The 27,161-nt window shown below is 37.0% G+C and overlaps 1 protein-coding gene across 4 annotated transcripts in view; it reads left to right on the forward strand.

Annotated features, from left to right (window-relative positions):
- The window catches only part of myom1a (myomesin 1a (skelemin)), a 35,397-nt gene that overhangs the window by 896 nt on the left and 7,340 nt on the right, over positions 1–27,161 (forward strand). For 2 of the 4 annotated variants that reach the window (XM_030161362.1, XM_030161364.1), the window contains exons 2-29: positions 668–899; positions 4,509–4,649; positions 8,003–8,189; positions 8,314–8,471; positions 11,592–11,684; positions 11,832–11,920; positions 12,038–12,082; positions 13,606–13,767; positions 14,836–14,997; positions 15,489–15,630; positions 16,949–17,148; positions 17,241–17,297; positions 18,780–18,904; positions 18,986–19,169; positions 19,990–20,164; positions 20,266–20,387; positions 21,419–21,615; positions 21,769–21,895; positions 22,719–22,903; positions 23,037–23,151; positions 23,412–23,568; positions 23,726–23,832; positions 24,190–24,234; positions 24,333–24,469; positions 25,590–25,734; positions 26,047–26,106; positions 26,193–26,260; positions 26,360–26,485. In XM_030161362.1, coding sequence (XP_030017222.1) covers positions 724–899; positions 4,509–4,649; positions 8,003–8,189; positions 8,314–8,471; positions 11,592–11,684; positions 11,832–11,920; positions 12,038–12,082; positions 13,606–13,767; positions 14,836–14,997; positions 15,489–15,630; positions 16,949–17,148; positions 17,241–17,297; positions 18,780–18,904; positions 18,986–19,169; positions 19,990–20,164; positions 20,266–20,387; positions 21,419–21,615; positions 21,769–21,895; positions 22,719–22,903; positions 23,037–23,151; positions 23,412–23,568; positions 23,726–23,832; positions 24,190–24,234; positions 24,333–24,469; positions 25,590–25,734; positions 26,047–26,106; positions 26,193–26,260; positions 26,360–26,485 — 3,687 coding nt within the window. In that variant the 5' untranslated portion in view covers positions 668–723. The remainder of the gene's footprint in view (positions 1–667; positions 900–4,508; positions 4,650–8,002; positions 8,190–8,313; positions 8,472–11,591; positions 11,685–11,831; positions 11,921–12,037; positions 12,083–13,605; positions 13,768–14,835; positions 14,998–15,488; positions 15,631–16,948; positions 17,149–17,240; positions 17,298–18,779; positions 18,905–18,985; positions 19,170–19,989; positions 20,165–20,265; positions 20,388–21,418; positions 21,616–21,768; positions 21,896–22,718; positions 22,904–23,036; positions 23,152–23,411; positions 23,569–23,725; positions 23,833–24,189; positions 24,235–24,332; positions 24,470–25,589; positions 25,735–26,046; positions 26,107–26,192; positions 26,261–26,359; positions 26,486–27,161) is intronic. The other 2 variants (XM_030161363.1, XM_030161365.1) reach the window with 2 other exon arrangements.

Here is a 27,161-nt window from a genome sequence, read left to right on the forward strand (position 1 = left end):
CAGTATAGGGCTGGACATTATATCTAATTAATTTGGTTAATCAAGATTTTGTTCACTGAAAATAAAAATTAAAAAAATCCCTAAATCACAAATAAATGACTCCTCTACAGACCTTTATTGTAAGAAAAAATGCAAAACAAAGTCTGTTTCCTTCTTGTAGTTGTGAATGTGTTTCTTTTGCGATATATGGCATTTAGTTTTAGTACAGAAAGAATATTTTTAATCATATCTTGTCTTAAGTTCTTAACACCAGAAACGACTGATTGAAATTGTAAATCATCTTGTCATGACCTGGCTCATAGCCAGATTTACTGTTAAGGTCATGTTCCTCAGCTTTAATCCAGTTAATGGATCTTTCAGTGGATAATGAGTCTTAATGTTAAATCACAATAACTTTTGCTGAGCTGTTTTACACATAAACCTTTGACTCATTGACCAGTGAAGGTGGTTGTTGACAATGTGATGCTGCCACTTTTTTTTTTTTTTTTTACACCTGCTGCGTCTTCATTTAACACAGTAGACACAAGTAGTGCTTAACAACTTCTAATTCCATTTTAACTGGGTTCAAAAACCATCCATCCTAAAAACTAATAACCCATCTCCGGCTTAAACTAACTCCTCAGTTCATAAAGTCATCCAAAATGATAACAATGAGATTGATTTACAGAGCTGTTAAAGTAAAGGACAATCTGACATTATAAGTTGGCGGAGTGGGCCTGCAGGATGTCAGGAGCGTTACAAGTGTCGCAGAAGCAGAAACTGCAGGTGCAGCACCATCAGCATCAGCATCAGGAGCATCAGCAGCAGCAGCAATATCACTATGAGAGCAGCTGTTACCTGAGCTCCAAGTCGTCTGTTAGCACGCAGGCGTTCGCCACTTACAAGACCAGCAGCCATCGGTAAGAGTGAAGCAGACGCAGGGTCCAAAATACATGATATTTGAAAATTTACTCAAATAAAGTCTCCTGATGCAGCCGAGCACTTCCATAGACTTGGGAGTGATGCTGAGCCAATGCAACAGGAGGACTTTCAAATATTCACTGTGTGGATGTTGTATTTTGCCCTGTTATGGAGTCACGTGTCGGGTGTTGTCTTTCTGCTGGCATCATTTTGGTACTTTCCTAAAACCACAGCTGTTGTTGAAGGATGTTACATTAGGACAAACCCAACACTGCAGTAGAGTCAAATCTCTAAACCAGGGGTGTCAAACTCATGTTAGTTCAGCGGCCACATACAACCCAATATGACCTGCAGTGGGCCGGATGATTAAAATAAGACAATAATACAAAAATAATATCAATTCCAAAATTTGTATGTCTAATTTCTATGTTTTAGAGTGAAAAAAGTAAAATTATATAATCAAAATTTTTACATCCTTTAAAAAAATGTGGAAAAACATGAACAACCATGACCAAAATGAAATTTATTAAGAAAAAAAAATGCATTTTTAACAATTTATGCCGTTATTTGGCCTCGGCTTCTCATTTTCACATGTTCATTACAACTTACAGATCACAGTGGATCTACTAATGCACAAAATATTTAATAACAGACAGAATATTAGTGCAATTACTCCTAATTTTCTTAAGACATTTCAGGTTGTTCATATTTGTTCAGGTGTTTCACATTTTTTGTAAAAGGTTAGTTTGTGAGTGTTAACATATTTATGTAATTTGACTTTTTTTAACACTAAAACAAGGAGAAAAATTTGTGGTTTTCATTATTTATAGTTTATTATGATAGTATTTTACTGGTCTAATCCACTTTAGATGGAATTGACCTAAAATTATTTTGACATCCTTGATTGTTAATATCTTCAGTGTAATTTTTGTGTTTCACTAATTCATCCCAGACCCACTGGCGGGCTGGTTTTGGCCCCCGGGCCACATGTTTGACACCCCTGCTCTAAACACTGACCTATAGCAGCGTTGTCAGTTTTTTAGGGGTGTATATGTATGTCCGTCCAGTTAAGCTCAAAGTCAGTGGCTGTAATGTTCAGTACTGTGTCTTTGTTTTCCCAGTGTGTCATTAACACTTGTCGGTGTTTAAAGTGGTCTGGGTTCCTTTGTCCTTCAGGCTGCAGGGCCCAGTGTACATGCTGGAAACTAGGATAGCTTTCTAAACGGGGGGCAGGGGAGGAATTTCATCTGTAGTGACTAGCTGCCAGTTATATTTATGGGCAGCCGTGCTATTTCTGCAGACAGAGCCTGAGACGGTGCTGCTAAGCCAACTGTATGGAGGTCATGGAACTGTAATCAGCTGTACACTGTCTGTAATAATTGATCTTGTGTCAAAGTGCATATTTTGTTCCAAAGAACATCGATGCAGTTTGTGGCAAATCCTTGTGTTTTTTTTTTACTCATAGAATTCAATGATTGCACAAATTTAGCCTTTATTATTAAATCTGAGGAGTGACTGACACATGCAGCTGGTTTTCCCAAAACTTTGTGTGAAAAAAAAGGCATTTATCCAGAGTAAAACTTTTTATACCTTTGACTTTTTTGCAAACTGAACCAAGGCTTCCTTTCAACACACCTGGTGAGTCAGCAGTAACTTCTTCACTCTGCAGAAATCATTGTTGAGACTCCATCTGTCTGTCTCCGCTGTGCATTCAGCCCCTTCCTCCAACTCAATCCCACCTCACCAGTATGGAACAGACTCTATCAAAGCCGTGTAATGCCGTTCCTCCTCCAGGCCAAATGGGTAGACTAGGGTAGACTGAGGCAGAGATTATGAGCGAAAGCGGGACTTTAAAATCGACCTTTTCCTCCCGGCTTCATATCCAGCGGTTCCGGCTCTGTTTATAAACCAAGCTCACCACAGGGAGGCTGATACAAAGTGTGATGTGGGTCAGGATCTTAGAGGATGGACCAAAATACACCTTCCCTTTCTGAGTAACTGGACTAAAGCAGATGCTCAATGTGCGTTTATGTAACTGGCACATTTGTTTAAAGCACACGTGTCAAACATAAGGCCCGAGGGCCAAATCCGGCCCGCCAAAGGGTCCAATCCGGCCCGTAGAATGAAATACACTGAAAATATTAACAATCAATGGTGTAAAAATCATTTTAATTCAGGTTCCACATACAGAACAATTAGATCTCAATTGGGCCAGACCAGTAAAATATTATCATAATAACCTATAAATAATGAAAACTGCAGATTTTATCTTTGTTTTAGTGTAAAAAAGTAAAATTACATGAAAATGTTTATATTAACAAACTATCCTTTTACAAGAAATTTGAATAACCTGAACAAATATGAACAACCTGAAACATTGTAAGAGAAGTACATGCAATTTTACCAATATTCTGCCTGTTACTAAATGTTTTATGTATTTGTAGTTGTAATGTTAGTTGTAACGCACGTGTAAATGATAAACTGGTAAACTGAGGCAGAATATTGTTAAAATTGCACTTGTTTTTCTTAAGACAATTCAGGTTGTTCATGTTATTCAGATTTTTAAGGAAATGTTGTAGATGCAAACATTATCAGAATGTAATTTTACTTTTTTCACTGTTATTATTTTACTAGTCCAGCCCACTGGAGATCAAATTGGGCTGAATGTGGCCCCTGAAGTAAAATGAGTTTGACACTTCTGGTTTAAAGTTTCAGAAATGCCGAGGCGCGTTGACTATATTTGTTCTGAGTTTTAATCGGAACCTGAGCTTTTACTTATTGATACAATTAAATCAGAAACAGAGAAAATGAAGTTAGTAGAATGTGTTCAGTTCATTTCAAACCAAACCGAAGAGTGAACTCCTTTGCCCTGCTGTAGGTGTTTTATTTAATCAATGCATCAAAACCTGCTTCCATAAAGGTATATTCCATTAAAGTCTTTACTTAGTTTTTAAATAATCACTGTGAAAAGATCTAAACCAGAAAAACATGTATTTTTAATCAAAGCTACAGAATGTTCCCAGACAGCTGTATTGGTTTTTCATCTTCTCTCTTCTATGTAGTTCTTCTTTTCCTTCCAATAAGTTTCTTTTTTAATTATAAAAAGACTTTAACATTTGAGAAGTTGTCAATACTGCACAGGTTATGTGAGGATGGAAGCCAAAAAAGAATGCCTCATCTATGCAAATATCAATAATTATACTTAAAAAGAAGAAAACAATAATCAAGTGCCTCTTCACAGTTTCTAGACTTGACAGAAACACAAAACGGATAGAAGTTTATGTTTGCAGGTGACCGACTTTGTGATGTTTTTAGATAATATTCTCTCTATTTCAGTAATATGCATATTTATAGGGATTTGCAGTTATGCATTGATTACAGATTTCATTTTTTATCGCATATTTATAGTAGCAGGATGACAGATTTGACTTAAATATCACTGATGTTGATACTAAACTTAAGCCTTAATGCTAGAATGTCTCATTTAAATGTTTTTAGCTGTTTTCTTCTTAACTGTTTCCATCAGTCATATGTAGTATATTTTTCGTGTTATTTAATGCTCTGTAATGTGTTTTTAAATGTAATAACTATTGTGTTCTCCCTCTAAGCCTGAAGACCTCTGTGAAGACAGAGAAGGGGCAGGAGGTGGTTAAACTGAGCCCGCTACCCAAGAGAGCCAAACGCACCTACCTGGCAATGGACACAGATAAAGAGGTTATCGGCTACGTCGTCCCCGTATTTAGAGCCAAGTGAGTGAGAAATCATGAAAACGTGTGGTACGGGATTTCATGATATAAACATAAACGCTGTTCACGCTGAGTATTAAATGATACACATGTTTGATTCAGTTACAGCTGCTGAATGAGATATTTTAACTATCAATCTGATCCCTGTAGCTACATCAAACAACAGACAGAACATATAGAAATGAAACATAAATGTGCAATATGTAAGAGAAAAAACTGCATGAATAATTAGTTTTGATCATTTTGGTTTCATTGTCGCAGGCCTAAAGTCATTCTTACATCAGTAGCTTATACACAGGATCAAAACATCAACCACTACATGTACGATTTTTTTTTTTTAACCTTTATTTTACCACGAAAAAAGATCCCATTGAGATTAAGAACCTCTTTTTCAAGGGAGTCCTGGCCAAGAGGCAGCATGAAATACAACACACAGTACAACATACAGTTACAGCATACAATAATTGATAATAATTGTAATAATTACTAATAATTATTGCATTATTAACTGTATGATTAATTAATAACAGTACACTGCAACTGAATAGAAATAACTCAATTTGCATTTGTTCACAGTTAATCTGTTTCTATATAAACCTGCACAGATCCCATCAGACCCTATATCCCATATCACCCTAAATTAAAAAAAAGAAAAAAATCTCAATTATGCATCAAGGTTATAATAGTTTTGGATTTTCATTTGACTTTTTTTTTTTTTCTAATTCAGTTAGTTTTCAGAGTAGGTTTGCTTGTTTTTATTAGTTTTCATTTTTTTTTTCTAAATGCTTAGTTTTAGTTTAGTTTTAGTTTTTTCATATCTTTTATCTTGCTCGCTGTCGTATTCAAAGAAATCCCATACAAGACTCTGCTGCTTTCTCCCAACTCTAGTCTCCAATATTGCCAGGTAGAGTGAGGATGAGAAGCCAACTCTAAACCACAAGTGACAAGAAGTGAGGGATCGTGAAGTGTTGTATGGTGCTGCCTGCTAAAATTGCAAAATAAATTGATTTCATACCAATCCGACATTGACAAAGATGAAAACAAAGGGAATTTTATCCATAATTTTTATATGTATTAGTTAGTTTTGTAAGCACGCAATACAGTTTCAGTTAGTTATATTTTTTTCTTTTATTTATAGTTTTTATTTAAAATGTTTTTTCAGTTCTAGTTTTTGTCATTTTGTTAGTTTTCATTAATGAAAATAACCTTGTCATGCACCAGCATTGCATTATTGTAATAGAAATGCAAAGATAATCATAAATATCCTATCACAGACAAACTACCTTATAGTAATAAATAATTACACTGGGTTACAAAAAAAATGTTTTTTCCAAGTTGTCTAGGTTTTTTCAACTGAATTAGGACCATTTTGCACCGCTAAATCCAAAAATGACATCTGTTTTTCTCAATCAGGTCAGGTTTTTTTGCTAATTTGATTTTGAAAAATTTGATCTTCTCACAAAATTGATTACATTTTTGTGACTTTATCAGTTGATTTTTTTTATATAGTTCTCACCCAAAATAGGTTTTAAGAGAAAAAAAATCATTTTCTAGCAGGATTCCTGTTAGGTACAATGGTGTATTCACCGCAGATGTAGCAGAATACGTCAGGCTTATTTTTGCAAGATCTTCTAGTCAAAGCCATTTCATTCACCTGTAATATTAAAAAAGAACATTAATCATAAATTGGCAAAAGTAAAATCTTCAGAACTCGTTTATTGCAAGAAATATGAAAGAATTTTGTATCATATGATGTGAAAATGCCCATAAATGTAAGCAAAAATGTTAAAAAGCTAATATGTAGCATAGTTCAGAAAGTTGACCTGATTGAGCAAAATTAATGTGATTTTTGGATTCAGCACACCAAAATTATCCTAAATCAGCTCAAAAAACTTAAACAATAAATTTGTTGTTGACCAGTGTAATACATCACACTTATATGACGCTTTTTTGGACACTCAAAGACGCTTCACAAACAAATAAAAGAACAAAGGGGCTTGAGAAAATGCAAGTTTGAACAGGTGAGTTTTGAGTAGTGATTTGAAATTCTGTATTGAGTCTGAGTTCCTAATGCAGGCATGTCCAAAGTCCGGCCCGGGGGCCAATCACGGCCCGCGGTCAGATTTTATACGGCCCACAGCTTGGGTTTTATATTATATTATTTATGGCCCGTTTGGACTGTTGAACAGACTACATGAATCATAAAAGGTTCAAAATGCAGTTCCTCCTTTCACCTCATGGTGGCAGCACCACTAACTCTATCTGGCTTTGTGACTTTGCCGTGAACCTTTTTCGCTAATTTCTAACCATGGCGCCTGTAAATAAAAAAACGAAAGTTGACAGTGAGGGCCGCCGCTTCCAGGAGAGATGGGAATTACAATTTTTTTTTCACTGAAAATCGAGGTGATTGTGTTTGCCTAATTTGTCAAGAGACTGTTGTCTTGTTTAAGGAATTCAATGTAAAGAGACAGGAGCAGACAAAACATGCTAACGCATATGACAAGCTAGCAGGGAGTGAGCGCTCTGAAAAAGTGAAGCAAATTCAAGCTGCTTTAAACTCACAACAGTGACTCTTCATGTGAACCTGGGAGTTCAATGAATTCGCCACCAAGGCAGGCTACCAAGTTGCCAGGTTAGTTGCCTGTCACTGCTGGTGTTATGTACTTGTAGATGTGACACAGAATATTACTTTCTGAATGATTTTGTGAAAGACGAGAGTAAGAGTCATATGTTTTCATCTTAAACGTTAACAGACTTTGTATTACTGAGTAATATATGAGTAATGATTACTCATATAAGTCATGTTTAAAATGAATGTGGGGTTAAGATTTTTATCAACTTGGAAGTTTAAGATACTCTATACAGTTTGCTCTATGTTATCTGACTCCAGATGTGAAAGGAAGGCAGAACTGTTTTGTTTTGTTTTTTTAATTTGTTCACACCTGAGTGGCTTAGATTTGGTTACATTGCCATTTTAAAAAAATGATATTGTGACAATGAAAATAAAATTGTTGTAGAACAGCGCATTTATATGTAATTTTTACTGTTTAAAAAATGTCTGAAGGGACCACTGGCCCCTGGCAATGTCCACATTATCAGATCCGGCCCTCTTGAAAAAAAGTTTGGACACCCCTGTCCTAATGTTTTGTGGGAGTGAGTTCCATAGGGTGGGGGGGGCTGCAGCGAAGGCTCAGTCCCCCAAGCTCCGGTGCTTTGTAGTAAAATGTTTAGTCTGATAGATATTTTTCCACAGCTCCAGACACATTTCTTTCCTTCTCTTTTGGATCAAACATGGCTGTTCAGATTCTAAAAGGTGCAGATCCCTGGTCTAAATGGTTCTCACACTTGTTTTTTAGTCATGATACAGTTCGGGGTCTGTTGGAGGCTCAGGATGAGGAGACGATCGAGGAGGGCATTCACTATGTGGCCATGAGAAACCTGTTTGTCAGGGAGGCCAAGGAGGCTATGCAGGTGAAAGTGGAGAAGAAAACCAGGTCGAAGCATGTGAGGGAATCGGCCGAACGCCTGGAAATGGGCAGAGTGGTAAAGCATTTCAATCCTTGCACTGGAGATTCACACGTGTTTCGTAAAATTGTAACAGCTCACATAAAACATACAAGCACCCATGTGTAAATGTGAGAATTTTCCCTCTGTTTTCATGCTGTAGATGGAGGAGTGGTCTGAATTTAGGAAGAAAATGAACCCAGACAGCCTGACACACCCTCCAGAGTTCATCGTCAAGCCCCGTGGACAGACTGTGTGGGAGGGCAGGAGCGTCAAACTGCACTGCACCGTGGCCGGGTGGCCCAAACCCAGGATCACTTGGTAAGACATGTTTCAATTCACTGCTTCTCATCTACTTTGAGTCACAAAAGAGTAAAAACGAAAAGAAGATTTCTTTTTTTTTTCCTTCAATTTCTTTATTAAACTTTTCATACATAGTTTAAGAAAGAACACAAAATCACAGACAAGAGCTTACGACCAGAATGTTCAAGGATCGATAACACCGTAAAGCTATTAAAATAAATAACACACAGAAAAAACATACTCAAATAAATAAATAAATAAATAAATACATACATAAAAGAAAAAGAAAAGAAAAGAAAAAAGACATATAAAATAACACAAAACATGATATATGTATTACAAGCTGCTAGTGAAGCGGTATTGGGTTGTTAACACAAGATTAGAAGAAAAGATTAAAGTAAAAAAAAAAATCAGAGTTTACATGGAAGTCCAGCTTCTGAACATACTCAAAAAAAGGTTCCCATATTTTAGAGAATTGTTGTTGTGAGCCCCTCAACAAGTATCTGATTTTTTCCAAATTGGCAAACTAAAGTCCATCCCTGACCCAATGAGAGGGAGACGGTGGAGTGGCCCATTTCCATTTTAGAAGAATCAATTGTCGCACCAACAGACTGACAAAGGCTATAAAAGATCTGTTTCCTGAAGACAATGATAAAACATTTGAAGTTGCACCAAACAGCAATAGTAGAACTTGGTGCAATACTTTCCCCAATGACTTCACTCAAAGTGTTGAAAATTTTGGACCAATAAGAGGATAATATTGGGCATGTCCAGAACATGTGAATAAGTGATGCATCAGCCTGGTGCAGGGATTAAAGTTCTCCGTCACCACAACGGATTTCCGTCAAATGGAAAAATTGAGGGGGAAAAAAAGTCATATTGAAGTAACTTCCCCCACGTGTTTCGCGGAGTCCAGTCGGCACCGCGATCCTGTCCTGGGTCTGCTGTCCTGGATCTGCTGTCCTGGATCTGCTGTCCTGGATCTGCTGTCCTGGATCTGCAGGTGTTTAACACAGGCACAGGGGCTGATAGGTTTAACAGTGATGATAATAAGATGACTTCTTTATTTTTATGTCGGGAGGACAGATTGATGACTATTTCTCTTTGGAAGGAAACGCTGCTCATTCTGTGCCTCAGAAACACATGGACAAGTTCAGCTTTACCGAAGTTCAGCCTCCAGACACTAACTTTAGTTTAGTGCTAACAAGTAGCTTTCATTATGAAAGAACCACAGTGAAAAGGGAAGAAGACAGAACTGATCTACATGTACCTTCATGTTTGGGTTCATAGCTTATCTCCTCTTGCCGGTATATGACTAGTGTGTGTGTTTGTGTTTGTGTGTATGTGGCCTTCCCGTGCGTGCGGCTGTGCGCGCCGCGGCCTTACGCGGTTACGCGCCCAACTGCATAAGTGCTTTATTTTGACCCGTTTAGCATCTTATTTCTATCTGTGTGGTACAGTACGAAGATAAAACTGAATGAATGAGTAACACCCTTGGTATTTGCAAAGCCACTGTATTTTAAATACCCTCAGAGAGTATCTGGAACGGAATATATAAATATATATAAATATAAAAGCAGAAAAAATAAAAGATTAGTTGCTGTTGGAGTTGGAGTTATGTTTTAGGAGTTCCTAAATTGTTAAATAAAAAGTTTTTCACTCATTTTTTGCAGTAAGGTTTTCTTCTAGTTATTATTTTCACTTGCTTCAAAGGTTTTCATACCCTTTAAAATTAACCACAGAGCACCAAAATTGACCTGAAGCTTCAAAAATTTTCTGGGGGAGGACCCCCGGACCGCCCACCAATACCACTCATGACATTTTTTCTATCCATGTTACTTATCTTCTACACTTGTACACTCTCCCATTCAGTGTGTTTTACAGTATTGCCAAATTTGACTATATAAACGTGTATGCTATAGTAGTATTGCATTGCATCATTTTTAATAGTGGCCAATGATTTTGACCAGAAGAAAATTTTCAGTCAGATGAAAAATTTTTGCTTTAATCCCTGGCCTGGTGACACCGATCCCAAGTTGGATCTATATTTGGATACATTCTTGAAATCCTGACCTTCACAGGACAGGAAAAGAAAATTTCTATAGATATCTTCAATTAAGGAACTATCACAACCAAAACATCAAAAAGGAGAGTATCAGAGAAGACAGCAAACCTTTCATCCAGCTATTCATAAAAGCGTACAAATCAGATATGAAAAGAAACATATCACAACTGTACAAAAGTCTCCATAACTTTCACAATCACTCAACAAGATACATAAAAGATAAATGGGAGAAAGAGGGAGGCCTAACAATAACGGACGAAGAATGGCAAAACATCTGCCAATTTCAATGGAAAAGTAAAAAGTCTCACTTATGGAGAGAATTCTGGGTAACACTTTACTTGAAGGTCTAGTTTATAATGCATTAAGTGCACATTCATAAGACATTATAATGCATTTATAATGTATTATAAAAGTTATTACAACAGTTTATGATCATGTACAATTATTACATATTACTAGCTGGAGGAAAGAAAGTAATAACTAAACAATGAATGACGCAAGAAGAACCGACAATAAATAATTGGATAGATATAACCATGGGAATTTATAGGATGGAAAGAATAACCTTCACTGTAAATTTGAAGATGGATGTTTTTGTGCAACACTGGGAGGGATGGGTGAGATATGTAAAGCCTTTGAGATCTGATTTTGCTGAGATGAAACCATGAATATGAACCCAAAAATCCTCTGAAGGAAATATGTTTTTGTGTTTTTGTTTATCTTTATTTATGTATTGATTCTTAACTTTGAGATCCTGTATGCCAGGACCACGATGAGCTGCTGTACATGTTTTTGTTTTGTTTTGTTTTTTACACCCACTCTCTGGATGTGCATAGTTTGTGTATTTGTTTGTTTTTTCAATGTATGAAAAAAAAAATTCAATTCTTTCAGTAAAAAGAAAAAAAAAAAAAGAGTAAAAACGGGGCTGATGAGAGCACTTAGTTCTGCTGAGTTTCAAAGAAAAGTCCAAACATCTCATTATCAGCCAACACAAGTTTTCCGGCACGAGCGCACTCTGCAATTACAAACTGTGAGGACAAAAATAAACCAGATGTCCTTGTGCCATCCTCAAGGTACAAAAACAACGTGCTCATTGACGCCAAGGCCCACCCAGAGAAATACACAACAGAGAGCAACTACAACATGCACTCCCTGGAGATCAAGAAGTAGGTAATCATTAAGCTCACACTGCATGGCCTTTCCCAAAATACACATGACCTCAGCTTCAGTATTTGATGTTAAAATTACTCTGCAAAGTGCCCGATGCAGTCGAGACACTAGGAATAAATCATTTGTATATGTTTTATTTCCAGCTGTGACTTTTTCGACACTGCTCAGTATTACGCCTCTGCACTCAATGTGAAAGGGGAATCTTCCTCTGTGGCAACCATTGTTGTTAAAAGTAGGTAACTCTGTTCTCCCACAACGGCTCCCTTTTTCTCAGCCCGAAATCCATCTCTCATTTGGTTAAAGGTCTTAAAATGTTGTCTGAGTAAATTCATTATGTATTTCTCATCAGGGTTCCAGGAAGGTGAGGAAGCAGGTCCTCTTGATCCCAAACCACGTAAGTCAATTTAATGATTTTTATGCAGCTTTTTAATTTTTTATGTTTGGTATCTCAAATGAATGATTCAGTTTCCAAGAAATATTTCAACTTTGGGAAATAACTCAGTCAAAATGTGGGTTTTACAGCTCTAAAGCTTTATTCTTCAAGGTCTGACAGTTTTTGGTTTTTTTTTTGTTTGTTTTTTTAATAAATACCTTTTAGTACCTTTTAGTTATAATAGAACTATATTAACCCTCTGGTATCCCTTCCAACAAGGCCCTTACTAAGCACCAAGTGTGCCTTTTTGGCACACTTGTGGAATAATGTAAAAAAGAAATTTCATACTGTTTGTTTTTAATTCTTTTGCACTTTTTTCTATTTCATCAACTTGAGCCATAAATAAAAATACTAAATACTCAATAACTGTCACATTTTTTAACCCTTTAAATGCCGTGTTTGTAATGTAAACAAACCATTTTTTTTGGATGCAAAAAACACAAAAAAATATTATTTTTTCAATATACTACATAAAAAGTGGATCACATATTATTTGATTTTTTCATCCTGGCATATGTCAGTGATTAACTCCAACATTGGTTAATTTGCATTATTATTTTTGGCGCTAGGTCAGATGTTCAAAAATACTAGCATCTGTCACCAAGTGTGCGTAAAATGCACACCTATAAATCAAACTATTAAATATTATATACTGATTTATTTTTCCGCTCTAATTTGATTTTATTTTTGTAAATCAAAGTCAGCACTAATCATACATATCAAATGGAAGAAATAGTGCGTTTTAGCCACACTTGGCAGACAGATGCTAGTCTGGTAATTTTCGTTTGTTTACAATGTACACATTTTAGTCGGTGGCCAGAATTTGAAAGATCATGCAAAAATGAACAACTTTTGAATTCTAACCTTATTTAAATTGTGAAAAATAATATGAAGTTTTTTAACCAGAAGTGCAAAGTGTGCTTAAAAGGCACATCCGGATACCGGAGGGTTAATACTAATTCTATTAATACTACAGATAAGAAAGAATGGGGTTTTCTTGGATATTCAGTATAAATTTCAACCTGCACCACTGAAACACAGGCAAGCAAGACATAAACTAATGAGGATATTCAGCTCCAAGTGCAGACATTGAATTACATGCAGTCGAACATATGGATTTGACAAAGTTCTACACTCTTAATAGGTAGTCTTATATGATATTTTTTTTCAACATGAACTCGGAAAAGTTTTGAGTTCTAGGTGAGTTGATATGGATTGAATCTCAGAGCAACTTTCAAACCATAACACGTTTCTGGAATAGGCCTTGAATGAAGATGGCTGCTCACAGTGACAAACCTACAGGGATTCATCACTCTACTCTTTTCAACTTGCCCTTCATTGTATTGTTTCCCATTGATTTAATATTTCAGCACTATACAGCAGCATCAGGACACAGCAGTCTAATGAAAAAACATGCACCATATATAGTATATATGACCAAATGGGAATAAATTAAAGTCTGAATTTACTTCTGATATCTGCAGATGGTTTCAGCCCTGAACATGGTGTTACCTTTGAGACGACCATCATTGACAAATTCGAGGTGGCCTTTGGCCGCGAGGGCGAGACACTGAGCCTGGGCTGCACTGTCATCGTTTATCCCACTGTGAAAAAATACCAGCCTGAAATCCAGTGGTACAGAGACTGTAAGTACTAACTGAACATACGAGTAACAGGTTATCTCTCTTTAATCCATAAAGACCCAAACACGCCACAAATGACCAAAACCATCTATTGATCTAGAATGTTTAATACCTGTTGATCCACTAATCCTATCAATATTTGGTGTAAAATGCAGTTTGTCATCTTTTCATGGTCATCAGATATGACCCGTTTGGACGCTCAGAGGCTCCGTAGTGAATGCAGAAACACCATCATCTTCTACAACAGTAAAACCAATGGAGTTTGATAAATGACAGTGGGTGGAGAAACTTGGTTTATGTTCAGTTAGTGATATATTTTACCAAAAAAGGCCCTGTTTTTTTTTTTTTTTTTTTTTGGATCAATTTTTTATTTGTTTTCATTGTGCATCTCAGAAGTAGAATACAAAAGAAAAAGAAAGAAATTCACATTTTATAATACAAGATTCTGTGACACACAAAGTATAAACCCCACCCCCCCAGAACCAGTGACACACCCATACCAACCCAGTCTGGATGTCAGAATAGGAAAACCAACTAATAAAGACAAATACATGTATATAGATGAAAGAGAATATAATTTACAGATATAAACAGAATAGTGATCAGGAAAGTCAGACAATTATGTTGCACTCTTTCTTTAACCATAATATAAACACCATCCCACATACTAAGTGTTTTTCGACTGGCTGCATGCATCTGGGCCACTGACCTCTCCATCATAACTATATCTAGAAAATAATTGATCCATTGTTGCCGTGATAAAGTATGAGGCAGATATAATAACCTTTGAATTTATTTTGAGCTTTTATGAACATCTACTTCTACTTCAGTGAATTAAATATAGGAAAATACATGATTTACACAAAAAAAAACCTCAAAATAAAGAGGATAATATTACAATAAATGGTGGTAAATCACTTAAGATTAAATATGAGAAAAATCCACTTGGGAACTGCAACAAAAGTACCACTGGGTCTTTATGAGTTAAAACTGCTCCACTCCTGTTGTGAGTTAATGTATGAACCCATCACAGGTATCCATTCAGACCTGTTTTCTGATTTTCCCCTTCAGCTGTGGCCTTGAAGCCCTCCAAGTGGGTGCACACCCACTGGTCTGGGAACCGTGCCACTCTCACTCTCATCCACCTCAACAAGGAAGACGAGGGCATGTACACCCTGCGTGTGAACACCAAATCTGGCTTTGACGCCTACTCTGCTTATGTGTTTGTCAAAGGTACGGTCCTACATGTTTTTATAATATATAGAGCACAAGTGAGTAAAGCAACATATAGCAGCACACCACAGAGACCAGCAGAGAGCTAATCCAATCTGGGGTGTCTTTAAGTGACATAAAGCTCCCTCTCTCAGGGTGTTTGGTTTCATCTGAGGAATGTCAATTCTATATCTGTCTCCATGTCAGAAATACCATGACAGATAGTATGCGCTGTTTGAACTAAAAAACAGCAGGCATAACCCTGAGGGGAGCTCCTTATTCTCACAGCACTCCTTAATCTTAGCAAGATATATAAAGTAATCTATCATAGACGACCGCTGTGCTGCCATGAATACTGTACTGTAAAGTAGGTCAGAAAATAGAAACCGGCTATGTAATGGAGAACAGCCTGATTTAGAACCAGCATTACTCACAAGTGTGTGTGTGTGTGTGTGTGTGTGTGTGTGTGTGTGTGTGTGTGGTGTTCATGTGTGTTCATGTCGAAATGCCAGATGCTGATGTGGAGGTGGAGGGGGTTCCCGTGGCCCCTTTGGATGTGCGCTGTCATGATGCCAATAAGGACTATGTGGTGGTGACCTGGAAGCAGCCAGCGGTGGAGGGCAGCAGCTCCATCCTGGGATACTATATCGATAGGTCAGTCAGCTCACTCTTTGCACCGCTGAAAAGTAATTAGAAATATTCAAATTCTGGAGTAAAGTACAACGTATTATTTAAGATTGAACCAGCAGTTTTCTAAATTTTTTCTGACATCTTACAGTCTAGTCAGGCTGACATTTTAGATGTAAATGAGTACTTTACAGCTCCGCCAAACAGTCATTTTTGTTCAAAACTTCTCACATGACTTAGTTTTAGTAAATGTTCAACGCAAACAAAAATCCAACATAGTCTAAAATATAATCGTTTACTAAGGATGTATAAATCAGCTCAAACTCATATACTGTATATTACATAGAGTACAATTCCTTACAGCACCAAACAAAGAAAATAACTTTCAAAGCAAATTGTTTCTGTAAATAATACTGTTAAATGCTGTAATACTGTTAATTAACCCTTTCATGCATGAATTATGAGAACCTTAATCAGTATTTTTTTCACCTGAGTGTTTTTATTCCTCTTTAGTTTTGAAAATTTTCTTATGAACTTATTTTTCATAGAGTTGCAAAAATGTCCACTCAGCTGGACCCCATGTGTTTAATATTTGAAGCAAAGAAAAATGTATTTACTGATATATTGTGTGAAAACTATGAATCAAAACATTTCTACTGCTGCTAATCTGTTGTTTTCTCACATTTTAACATACTATAATAGTAGTTATTTCTCACTTCATGGAGATAATATGCAAAAAAAAAACAAAAAAACTTTTGTTTAATGACAGTCTAATAACAATAACAAACAATTAATTTACACTGAAACATGTTACTGCAGATCAGGTTTATCAAGAACAGCAAAGTTACAGTAATGGTATGAATTGCGGTGTATGAGATAATGCATAAGCGTCCACTGTGTTGGACCAATATGGAACTAAAACAACAAAATCCATGAATATCTCCTCCTGAGACCCAGTGAGTAAACATTTTCGCTATTTTACATTAAATAATTGCCTTAATTGGAAACAGCATGATGCAACAGTTTTTTCAGATACATTTTTTGTATATATAATGTCCTTTTCACTGGACATTTATTTATTTTTTAAGTAAAGATGTGAAACTCTTGTCCACTACAGAAGACAAAGATGCATTGCTGAGTCTCAGGAGGACATAAGAGAACATCTTTGAGTAGCTGTCCCCTGTAGTGACCACTATGCATGAAAGGGTTAATACTGTTACACAGTGTGAGCACATGGTTTCAGTAGTTAAGTAGCTAATTTCTATACCAACTATATATAGTAGATATATAGTAGTTTGTTCCTCTAACTATGACAAAGTTAATTGTTGTGTACTTCTGTTGGCAGGTGTGAGGTGGGCACCCACCACTGGGCTCAGTGTAATGACACCCCAGTCAAATATGCCCGCTTCCCTGTCACAGGACTGGTGGAGGGCCGATCTTACGTTTTTAGAGTGAGGGCCTTGAACAAAGCAGGAGTGAGCCGTCCATCCCGTGTCTCTGAGGCGGTGGTCGCCATGGATCCCGCCGACAGAGCCCGACTTAGAGGTGAAGGACACATCAGAGCACCCCTGACACACCTCAGAAACACACCAAAGGATTTTTCAATGTATTTGCTTACACTGTTATTTTTTTCTCAGCTGGACCCTCCGCTCCTTTCACTGGAATGATCAAATTCACAGAGGAGGATCCCACTGGTATGACAACATCCTGCTTCATCATTATGTATGATAGGATTTTATGTATTTATTTTGGTTTATTTATTTAACAGGGACAGCGCACATGAATAAATACTGCTTTAAATGCTTGAGAGTTAACCAAAAGGGTTTTTATTTGATCTGTGGAAGTGCAGTATGTATTATTTATAGGCATGCAGAAACAATAATAAAGACACTACTGAAAAAGTGCACGTCAGAGCCATAGACATAACAAAAAAAAGTATATATAAATACTAGTAAAAGCAAAACCACAAAAAGAAATGCAGGTACATGATGACAGACTGTGATAACAGGAAAAGAACGTGTAAGGCATTTTTAATTTCACCAGCTGCTTATTTCATTTATTACCTCCACCAAGGAAGTTATGTTTTTGTCGGCATTGGTTTGTCTGTCTGTCTGTTTGTTTGTCTGTCTTTCTACAAAATAACTCAAAAAGTTATGGACAGATTTGGATGGAAATTTCAGGAAATGTTCCTTGTGCCAGTATCAGCATTTCCTGAAATTTTCATCCAAATCCATCCATAACTTTTTGAGTTATCTTGCACATGGACAGACAGACAGACAAACATTGGGGGGGGGGGGCACTGATCTGCCTTGGCGGAGGTCTGTGCTCTCTGAGTGCTTCTAGTTTTATACTGACTTCACATCTTGAGTTGTACATCTGACCTCAGTATTTATCTTGTTAATGGTGTCATCTAAATCAGGGGTGTCAAACATGCGACCCAGGGGCCAAATCCGGCCCGCCAAAGGGTCCAATCCGGCCCGCAGGATGAATCAGTGAAACACAAAAATTACACTGAAGATATTAACAATCAAGGATGTCAAAATAAATTAGTTCAATTCCATTTAAAGTGATCAGACCAGTAAAATACTATGATAATAAACTATAAATAACGAAAACCACATATTTTTCTCTTTGTTTTATTGTTAAAAAAGTAAAACTACACAAAAATGTTAACATTTACAGACTAGCCTTTTATAAAAAATGTGAAAAACCTGAACAAATATGAACAACCTGAAATGTCTTAAGAGAATTAAGAGTAATTGCACTAATATTCTGTCTGTTATTAAATGTTTTGTGTATTTGTAGATCCACTGTGATATGTGCGTTGTAATGAACATGTGAAAATGAGAAGCCGAGGCCAAATAATGGCATAAATTGTTAAAATTGCACTTTTTTTCCTAATAAATTTCATTTTGGTCATAGTTCATGTTTTTCAATATTTTTTAAAAGATAGTTTGCAGATGTAGAAATTTTGATAATATAATTTTACTTTTTTCACTGTAAAACATAGAAATTAGACATACAAATTTTGGAATTGATATTATTTATGTATTATTATGTTATTATTTGAATGATCCGGCCCACTGCAGGTCATATTGGGCTGTATGTGACCCCTGAACTAACATGAGTTTGACACCCCTGATCTAAATAAAGGGAACTTCCTCCTGTCTCCTCAGTGGGCGTGGTCCCTGGAGAACCAACTGATGTTGTGGTTACTGAGGCAACCAAGAGCTACGTGGTGCTGGCATGGAAGCCCCCAGTCCAGAGGGGTCATGAGGGCGTCATGTATTTCATTGAGAAGGTAAAGAAAAGTGGGAAAAACAGTTTTTGTTTTGCAGCGTTTACTTAACTCTTACATCTGACTGTTTCTCGACCCCCGTAGTGTATGTCAGGAACAGAAACCTGGCAGAGAGTGAACACTGGTATGCCCGTCAAGTCCCCCCGCTTTGCCCTGTTTGATTTGGCAGAGGGTAAATCTTACAACTTCCGTGTGCGCTGCTGTAACTCTGCTGGCGTGGGTGAGCCTTCTGAGCCTACAGGAGAGACCGTCGTCGGAGATAAACTGGGTAAGCAGGCTTTGGATGGATATGAGGAGAGGTGTTAGTCAGGACAAAGTGATGAAGAAAAAACCTCACGTCATATGTTCTGGTTTTGCTCAAAACTGAAAAACTTTTGGCAGTCTATATTTAAATTTCTTTCTGATGTAACAGGGTCTCATATTGAACCTGAGGCAACAATTGCAATATTTGGCATTACATCACATTCTTTTAACCAAAAATCTAAAAATCTGATTGCCGTCACCACCCTTCTAGCTTGTAGACTAATACTACTGAAATGGAAAGATAAACAACCTCCAACATTTAAATCTGGGTTTCTGGATCTTTTACATCATTTAACACTGGAAAAAATCAGATATTCTATAAGAGAATGTGCCAATAAGTTTTTCAGTACCTGGCAACCTGTTCTGAATCACATAAAAAAGGTAGATCCCTCACTTATTCCAGAGGAGTCTTATTAATACGAGTATGTGACTTATATCTGTGTCCCTTATTTATTTATTTATTATTATTATTATTATTATTATTATTATTATTGTTGTTGTTGTTGTTGTTGTGAATTATCTTCTTTTTTTTTGTGCAACAGGGTGGGAATGTTCATGGGTTTGGGTTAAAAAAAACAAAAAAAAACAACAACAATGACTGTATTATGCTTGTCTGTGACTAGATATGCAATAAAAACACTCTGAACAACAACAAAAAAAGAAATAACCTCACGTCATCGACAAGCAAATACATGTGTTGGTCTGCAAACCGTCGGCCCTGTCTGCATTATTTTCTGTTCTGATTTCCTCATCGTTTTTATTTCTGACTTTTGTTTCTTTAACAGACCTGCCCTCAGCTCCAGGCAGCCCAGTGGTCACCAGAAACAGTAGCACCTCTGTGGTAGTTTCCTGGGCCGCCTCTAAAGATGTGAAACACTTGGCTGGATACTATATTGAATGTAGTGAGGTGGGCACTAACGTCTGGGTGCCCTGCAATAACAAACCAGTGAAGACAACCAGGTTGGACATTTTATAGATTAGTTTAATAGAGTACATCGTCCTTTTGTTGATGAAACTGAAAGGATTGTTCCGATAACATGAGATTTTTACTTGTGTTTCAGGTTTGTGTGCCATGGCCTGAGCAGGGGCGCAAACTATGTGTTTAAAGTCAAGGCTGTCAATGCTGCTGGATACAGCCAGGACTCGGCCAACTCTGATGCTGTGGTTGTGCAGCCTGCCATTGGTAAGTGTCCTCATAAAGCTTCTCCATCATTAATCCCTGTTCCAGATGAATTCAAGACATACTTTCTGCTTCTGATCCGTTCTCATAGTTTTTTTTGTTTGTTTGTTTGTTTTAAATACTGTTTGTAAAAATGTTAACATTTTTTCATCAGTACCCAACTTTAAATCCATTTTCACATTCACAAACCTTTGCTTTTTGCCTCTAAAGCTGTGAGCTCCTCTCATATTGTTTTTTTTCATGATTCCAAACTTTCCTTTTTCTCAGATTTTGTCTTCTATTTCTAACAACGTATCCATTAGATTACAGTTATAGTTGGTTTCATTCATACCTCTTCCAGATCTTGGCTTTCCAAAATTCATCTAGCATATCAAGTCTTTTTTCTTTGTGTTGCTGCTGATCCATTTCATTTGCATGTGCCTGCCTTGGCTGTGCATCACTAACATTCATCTCTGGATCTTACATATTGGTGTTTTTGGTTCAGGGGATTTTTTCAGTATAAATAACAACAATAGCAAATTAAATAATCTTTTATAAGCTTCTTACTGCGTAGGTACTGATTTGTGTATTTTTTCATTTTGGCTTGAGCTCTGTTTTGCCATTTGGTAACTCTTTAGGGATGCGTCTTGATGCATGGCCAAGGTGAAGGCTAAAATATTGTGTTCATAAAGAGCATGAACCTAATGAGAGTTTCGCCTGGCTTCGGAGGTTTTCTTTGAGTCAGTTACCCAGCTTCTGCCCATTAGCGTAAGTATGTTATAACAATGAACCTAGAAATGTGTGTTGCTTGACTGCACAAAAGCATGTTATATATTTAGCTATAGTACATATAACTACTATAATATCTTAACAGTAACGACTGCTAAGATCTGTATGATTTTGATAATCTTATCTTATCAGTGCCAGAGTATTTGTGTGCGATAAAGCATGGAAGGGAATTTTGTATTTCATAGAAATTAGCCAATATTAGGTTCTTGAACTATGTTTATCACATCTATAGTAATTGCTTATCAGTTACTGTGTTTTTCTCACAGCCATCCCCAGCAAGCCCACTGGTGTGACCCTCCTGGAGGCTGTCAAGGATTACATGGTTCTGGGCTGGAACGAGCCTGGTGATAATGGAGGAGCTGATGTCAGGGGTTACTTTGTGGACTACAGGACTGTGAAAGGAAGTGTTTTTGGAAAATGGCATGAAATGAACCACCAGGCAGTGACATCTTGCACATATAAAGTAGGTTATTTTATTTTAATATACTTTCCTATGAACATAATTATCAGTTTATGTCATGTTTACAATGACAAAACACAAATTACTTGATTTTGAGTTATTATAACTGAGGTGTTGCTTAGTGTAATCTGACTTTGTTCATTTGTTTTGCTTTAGGCTGAGAACCTGAAGGAGAACGTCCTCTACCAGTTCCAGGTGCGTGCCATGAACATGGCTGGTGTGAGCACAGCGTCTCTGCCCAGTTCATCTCTGGAGTGTAAGGAATGGACCATCACTGTGCCAGGTATGGCAGAGATAAGTTATTTACAAGTTATTTGCCAACATTCTGTTAGTTATAATTTAAAATCAGTAATATTAGTTCACAGTGAGTCTTACAGAGTCTGGGTTTACAGTAGGATTGTTAGTCAAAACCAAAGAAAAACAGGAGCAAAATGTTATTTTTGTTTCTCCTTGTTTTTACCCCCTTTTTCTTTTTTTCATTTTCTTTTCTGGTCTGTTCCTTTCTTTTCTTAATTCAGGCAAAAAGGTTTAGTGCTAAGCAAATGTGAATATAATATTTGTTATATAAAGTATCTACACTGTTGCCCATAGTTAGAATAAAACATTTTTACCACTTCTCATGAAATAATTGCGACAATATAATTTATTCCTGTTAAAGTCTAACTGGGGCTCAGTATGTAATCATTTTACCAGGTCAAAGGTGATTACTGATGTGTATACATAGGAATAAAAAGAGGAATGTGTCTGAAAACAAAATGATTCCTACTTTGTGGGCAACAGTGTATTATGTGTATATGTGTGGACAGTATGTGAAGTAATTTGAGTTGATATATTTGTCTGTCACTGAATGTTGATTAAAAAATAAATAAACAAGAAAACACATAAATCTTTTCCAAGACACAGTAATGCTGGAAGTGCCTTACACTAGTAGTTCAGTACTATCAGATTATAAACATTTGTCCAAAAAATACTGTTACTTGTGTTTCAACATTACAGTGCAAAACCTACAGCTCAGATCAGAATTGTTTCCAAATGGCTTAAGGTTAAAGCAGTCATTAGAAAAATAGAAAAGTAAGAACTTGTTTAATACCTTTGAATCTTCGTAGGAGCTCCTGTTGGCCTTCATGTGCTGGAGGTCCGTGACACTTCCGTTGTGGTCCTGTGGGAACCACCTGTATTTGATGGTCGCAGCCCAGTCAATGGCTACTATTTGGATCTCAAGGAAGCCTCCACTGGAGATGAAGGCTGGAAAGGTGTTCACGAGAAGGTCAACACGAAGAAATACATAAAAGTAAGGATGAAGTGTTGTCTCACGTCTGCCAGTGACTAAATTGCAGTTTGAGCAGCACGTTTGTACTGTTAAATATGCATGTAAAATTAAGAAGTGTGTTTTTTAACTGTCTTTTCTTCCCATGCTTATTCAGGTGACGAGTCTGAAGCCCGGCACATCCTACGTTTTCCGTGTGCGTGCTCAAAATCTTGCCGGAGTTGGAAAGCCCTCGGCTAACTTGGGTCCAATCCTGGCCCAGACTCGTCCTGGTGAGTGTGATTCTTATGTAACTTAAACATTCAGTGGCAAAATGTTCCTACGCATGTCTGGAAAGTTCAGAAAAATATGGAAAATGTTACTTCTGAGAACTGATTCATAGCTTGCTTGTAATACAGCTGTAAATGATTGTATTCTTAGTCATTTTAGACTAAATTCTGAGTGAAGTGAATGATTCCAAGCTCTTATTGAAAAGAACTGTGTTAATTCCAGGGATGCAACACATAATAAGTATTTATTTTCATATCTTCAGGAACTAAGGAGATTATTGTGGATGTTGATGACAATGGAGTCATTTCTATGATCTTTGAATGCTCTGAGATGAATGAGGGCTCTGAGTTTGTTTGGTCCAAGAACTACCAGGCCATCACAGACAGCTCTCGTCTCACGTTTGTCAATGAAAAGGGCAGGTAAGTATCTATTAATCATGCAGATGCTCTGTTTCTTTTCTCCCTCTGGGTCAAGGCCAATGTTGAGTGAATTTTTTCCTGTTTTGCATTCTTTTCCTTTACTTCAAAAGCTTCTCCTTAATGACATCCTGTTGTCCTCATGTGCCCTCGTTTCCAGATCCAGAGCTATCTTTAACAGTCCATCCCTGGAGGATTTGGGAACCTTCTCTTGTGTTGTCACTAACACTGATGGCATCTCCTCCAGCTACACACTCACCGAGGAGGGTTAGTCAGCCCGCAGTCATGACATCTCCACTCCTGAAACTCGATTCACTTGTTTTTCGGTTTACGTGACGTCAGCGTTAAAGAGAACAGCCTGAAGGGCTCCTGTCTGTTTTCTGGTTTTAACATCTGCATCAAATTGAAATCTGACATTTAGCTTGTCTTGAGGGTTGTCATAACTTATTCTTTGTTGTATATCTGTCAGTGCTGATGTAGCATGTGGAGTAGTACATGACTTACAGCTTTTGGAACAGGATAAATCTTACTGTCAAACAAGATAAAAAAAAAACACAAGGGGACAAGACTAGTAGTTGAAGGTGAAATGTTGAACATTTTGCTGCTGTTTTTGTTATTTGACAGGTCTCAAGCGTCTTCTGGATCTCAGCCATGAGCACAAGTTCCCTGGTAAATGTCTTACTGTATTACAGATAATGCTAATCATGTTCTTTTCCACCTGTAGTTTTTATTATGTAGTAAAAATTTTTCACTGTGCTGCTCTCCAGTTATTCCCTTTAAGAATGACATGGCCATGGAGTTGCTTGAGAAGGGTTGCGTGAGATTCTGGTGCCAGGTGGAGAAGTTCACCCCTGCCCTCCAAGTGGAGTACGTCTTTAATGATGCCATCATTACTCAGGGAAAGGTAGGAGCCATGTACAAAATCTGACTTCTGCCTCACTGATGCCAAGGTAGCTTGGGTTCCACTTCTATTTTTACTTTCATTTGGCTTTTTTTCTTTTTTTTTTCTAACTCAGTCTTTTCTTAACCATGTGTCAAAGTACATTCCAAAACAATAAAAATATAATTAACCTCTCCATTTTCACCAGATCACCAGCCATCCAGTCACCATTTTGTATTTAATACATTAAAATTTCTGCAATAAAACTTTGTCAATATAGGCACGCTATACCTTATTAGAAAGTGTCGATTGTTCGCAATTCAGTCACTAAGTTTATATCAAAGTATTTCTGAGCACCAAAACATAATGAGTGAACAGATCGCCTGGATAAACGCCTGGAAAACTAATGGGACTGTTTGGTGGTCATGAGGTCACAGTACTGGTCCATTCCATGATTAGTTACATTCCAAAAAAGGTAAAAAAAACAAAACAAAACAAAACATTTCAGCTAAATTTAACCTGATGCAGTACAGGTTGTATTTTAGACACATACTAACAGTGGGAATTTTCTGAAACTAGATCAAATAACCTTTCAAATGAGGTGTCATTTATTAATTCTGGCTTTGCAGTTCTTCCTTTATAAGCTTTGAAACATGCTATAAATGAAATTTAAAAATCAATTCAAAACCGAACATGATGATTGTTCTAGCGAAACCAAAACAAATAAGGGAATAGAAGGAAGTCTTAGTAATATTTATATATTGTAGATTTCCAGATGGGCAAAAATAAAGGCATGAACAATCCTCAAATTTAATTTTTATTGCATTATAACTCCATAACAGACGCTAAACTCTAAACAAAGATATGTAGTATAAATAATACACATATAAGTATGTTCATAACAGAACAGAAGGGGATCTAAAATATGATTAAAATAGAGACAGGTTTAAACACGGTAAACCAATAGCAAAATAAAACAGATTAACTCACAGTCAGTAAATACAAGTAGGTCTTAAAACATACAACTTACAAACATACAACTTAAAAGTAGACAACTGAAACTAACTGAAAGCTTTATGTTGTGAAGGCATGTCTTATTATTACGACTAGTAGACTGGGTATCTTTGTGTTGTATATCTTCCAGAAATACACAATGAATTTTGACAAATCCAACGGCATCATTGAAATGTTCATGGATTCTCTGGAGGTCACTGACGAGGGAACGTTCACCTTTAACCTGGTGGACGGCAAGGCTAAGGGCACCACCAGTCTGGTACTCATTGGAGATGGTGAGACCTCATATGCTTTTACTTTAAGTTTTTACTGAAGTGAAGTTAGTGGTGTAAAGTTAAATATGATATAGTAAAGGTAACAACTTGACTTTTAAAATGTTCTTATGCAGGTTGTTTTCTTTTACACTGCACTAAAAATGTACGTCCATAGAGGGGCAGCAAAAGACAACCTTTGTTTGCTGTCATATGGTCTTATTTTATGATGGTGTTGACTTTTTCGTGTTCTGCCTCTCTGCATTTGGGCTATGCAAAAAAAAAAAAAAAAAAGAGAATCTAGAATTTACCGTGTTGTGCTCTGATGTTTCATAGAGTTCAGAGAGCTTCAAAAGAAATCAGAATTTGAGAGAGCAGAATGGGTCAGGAAACAAGGTAAGAGCAGTCTCTGACATTCGGTCAGTTTAACGCTAACCACATCACTGTGATTCCTGCAATTACGTTCTGTTTGGTGTCCATAGGTCCTCACTTTGTCGAGTACCTTGACTTTGCCGTGACTCAAGAATGCGATGTGTTGTTGAAATGCAAGGTAAGAAAGCTAACTTTTGCTATTTTTGTTACGATTAAAAGAAGAAAACACATAAAAAATAGTTAGAATTCCACTTCTAATAATCCCTTTACTTCACAGATAGGAAACATCAAAAAAGAGACAGAGATCACCTGGTCCAAGGATAGCATCGAGATTGCAGAGGATGATGAGGATGCCGCGAAAATCGAGAGAACGGATGGCGACCTGACCTTTAATATCGGAAAGGTCAGCCCATTAGAAGGAAGCGCTTTGTGAGCAGTCGTGAGCTTATGAGTAAAAGGCTTAGAGCAATGCGTCTCATGCAGCTACGCTTCCATCGCAGAGCTAAGACTACATGTTAGACGCTGCCAACCATCCCTCTCGGACACACAGAACCATAAATAATGAAACACCTTTAAAAATATCCACACATCCTGCTGAAGTGCTGCAGCACATCAGCATGTTGTATTTCACAGTAGATTATTCTGGATATCGAGTCTTTTGATTCCTATCCTGATCATTTATATTTTTTGATATTCCCAGTGCATTTGCTAGTACTGTTAGAAACACTTTTTTTATTTTTAAAAAGCATTACCTTACAGCACAGGTGTCAAACATGTGGCCCGGGGGCTAAATCCAGCAGGCCAAAGGGTCCAGTCCGGCCCTTGATATGAATTTGTGAAATGCAGAAATTACACTAAGATATGAACAATACTTTTAGTTCAGGTTCCACATTCAGACCAATTCAATCTCAAGTGGGCAGGACCAAGGTCAAGGTTACTTTATTTGTACCCGTAGGTATATTTGTTTTGCAGTCTAGGTGATTGCTTTGGTATTACAACAATACATACGTTGAACATGTGAAACAGGTAATTGATCACACTTACAAACAGGACAAAAAAACAAAAAGTGCTCAGTGTTC

Source organism: Sphaeramia orbicularis, chromosome 17 (genome assembly GCF_902148855.1).
Source record: "Sphaeramia orbicularis chromosome 17, fSphaOr1.1, whole genome shotgun sequence".
In the NCBI taxonomy this organism is placed as follows: Eukaryota; Metazoa; Chordata; class Actinopteri; order Kurtiformes; family Apogonidae; genus Sphaeramia; species Sphaeramia orbicularis.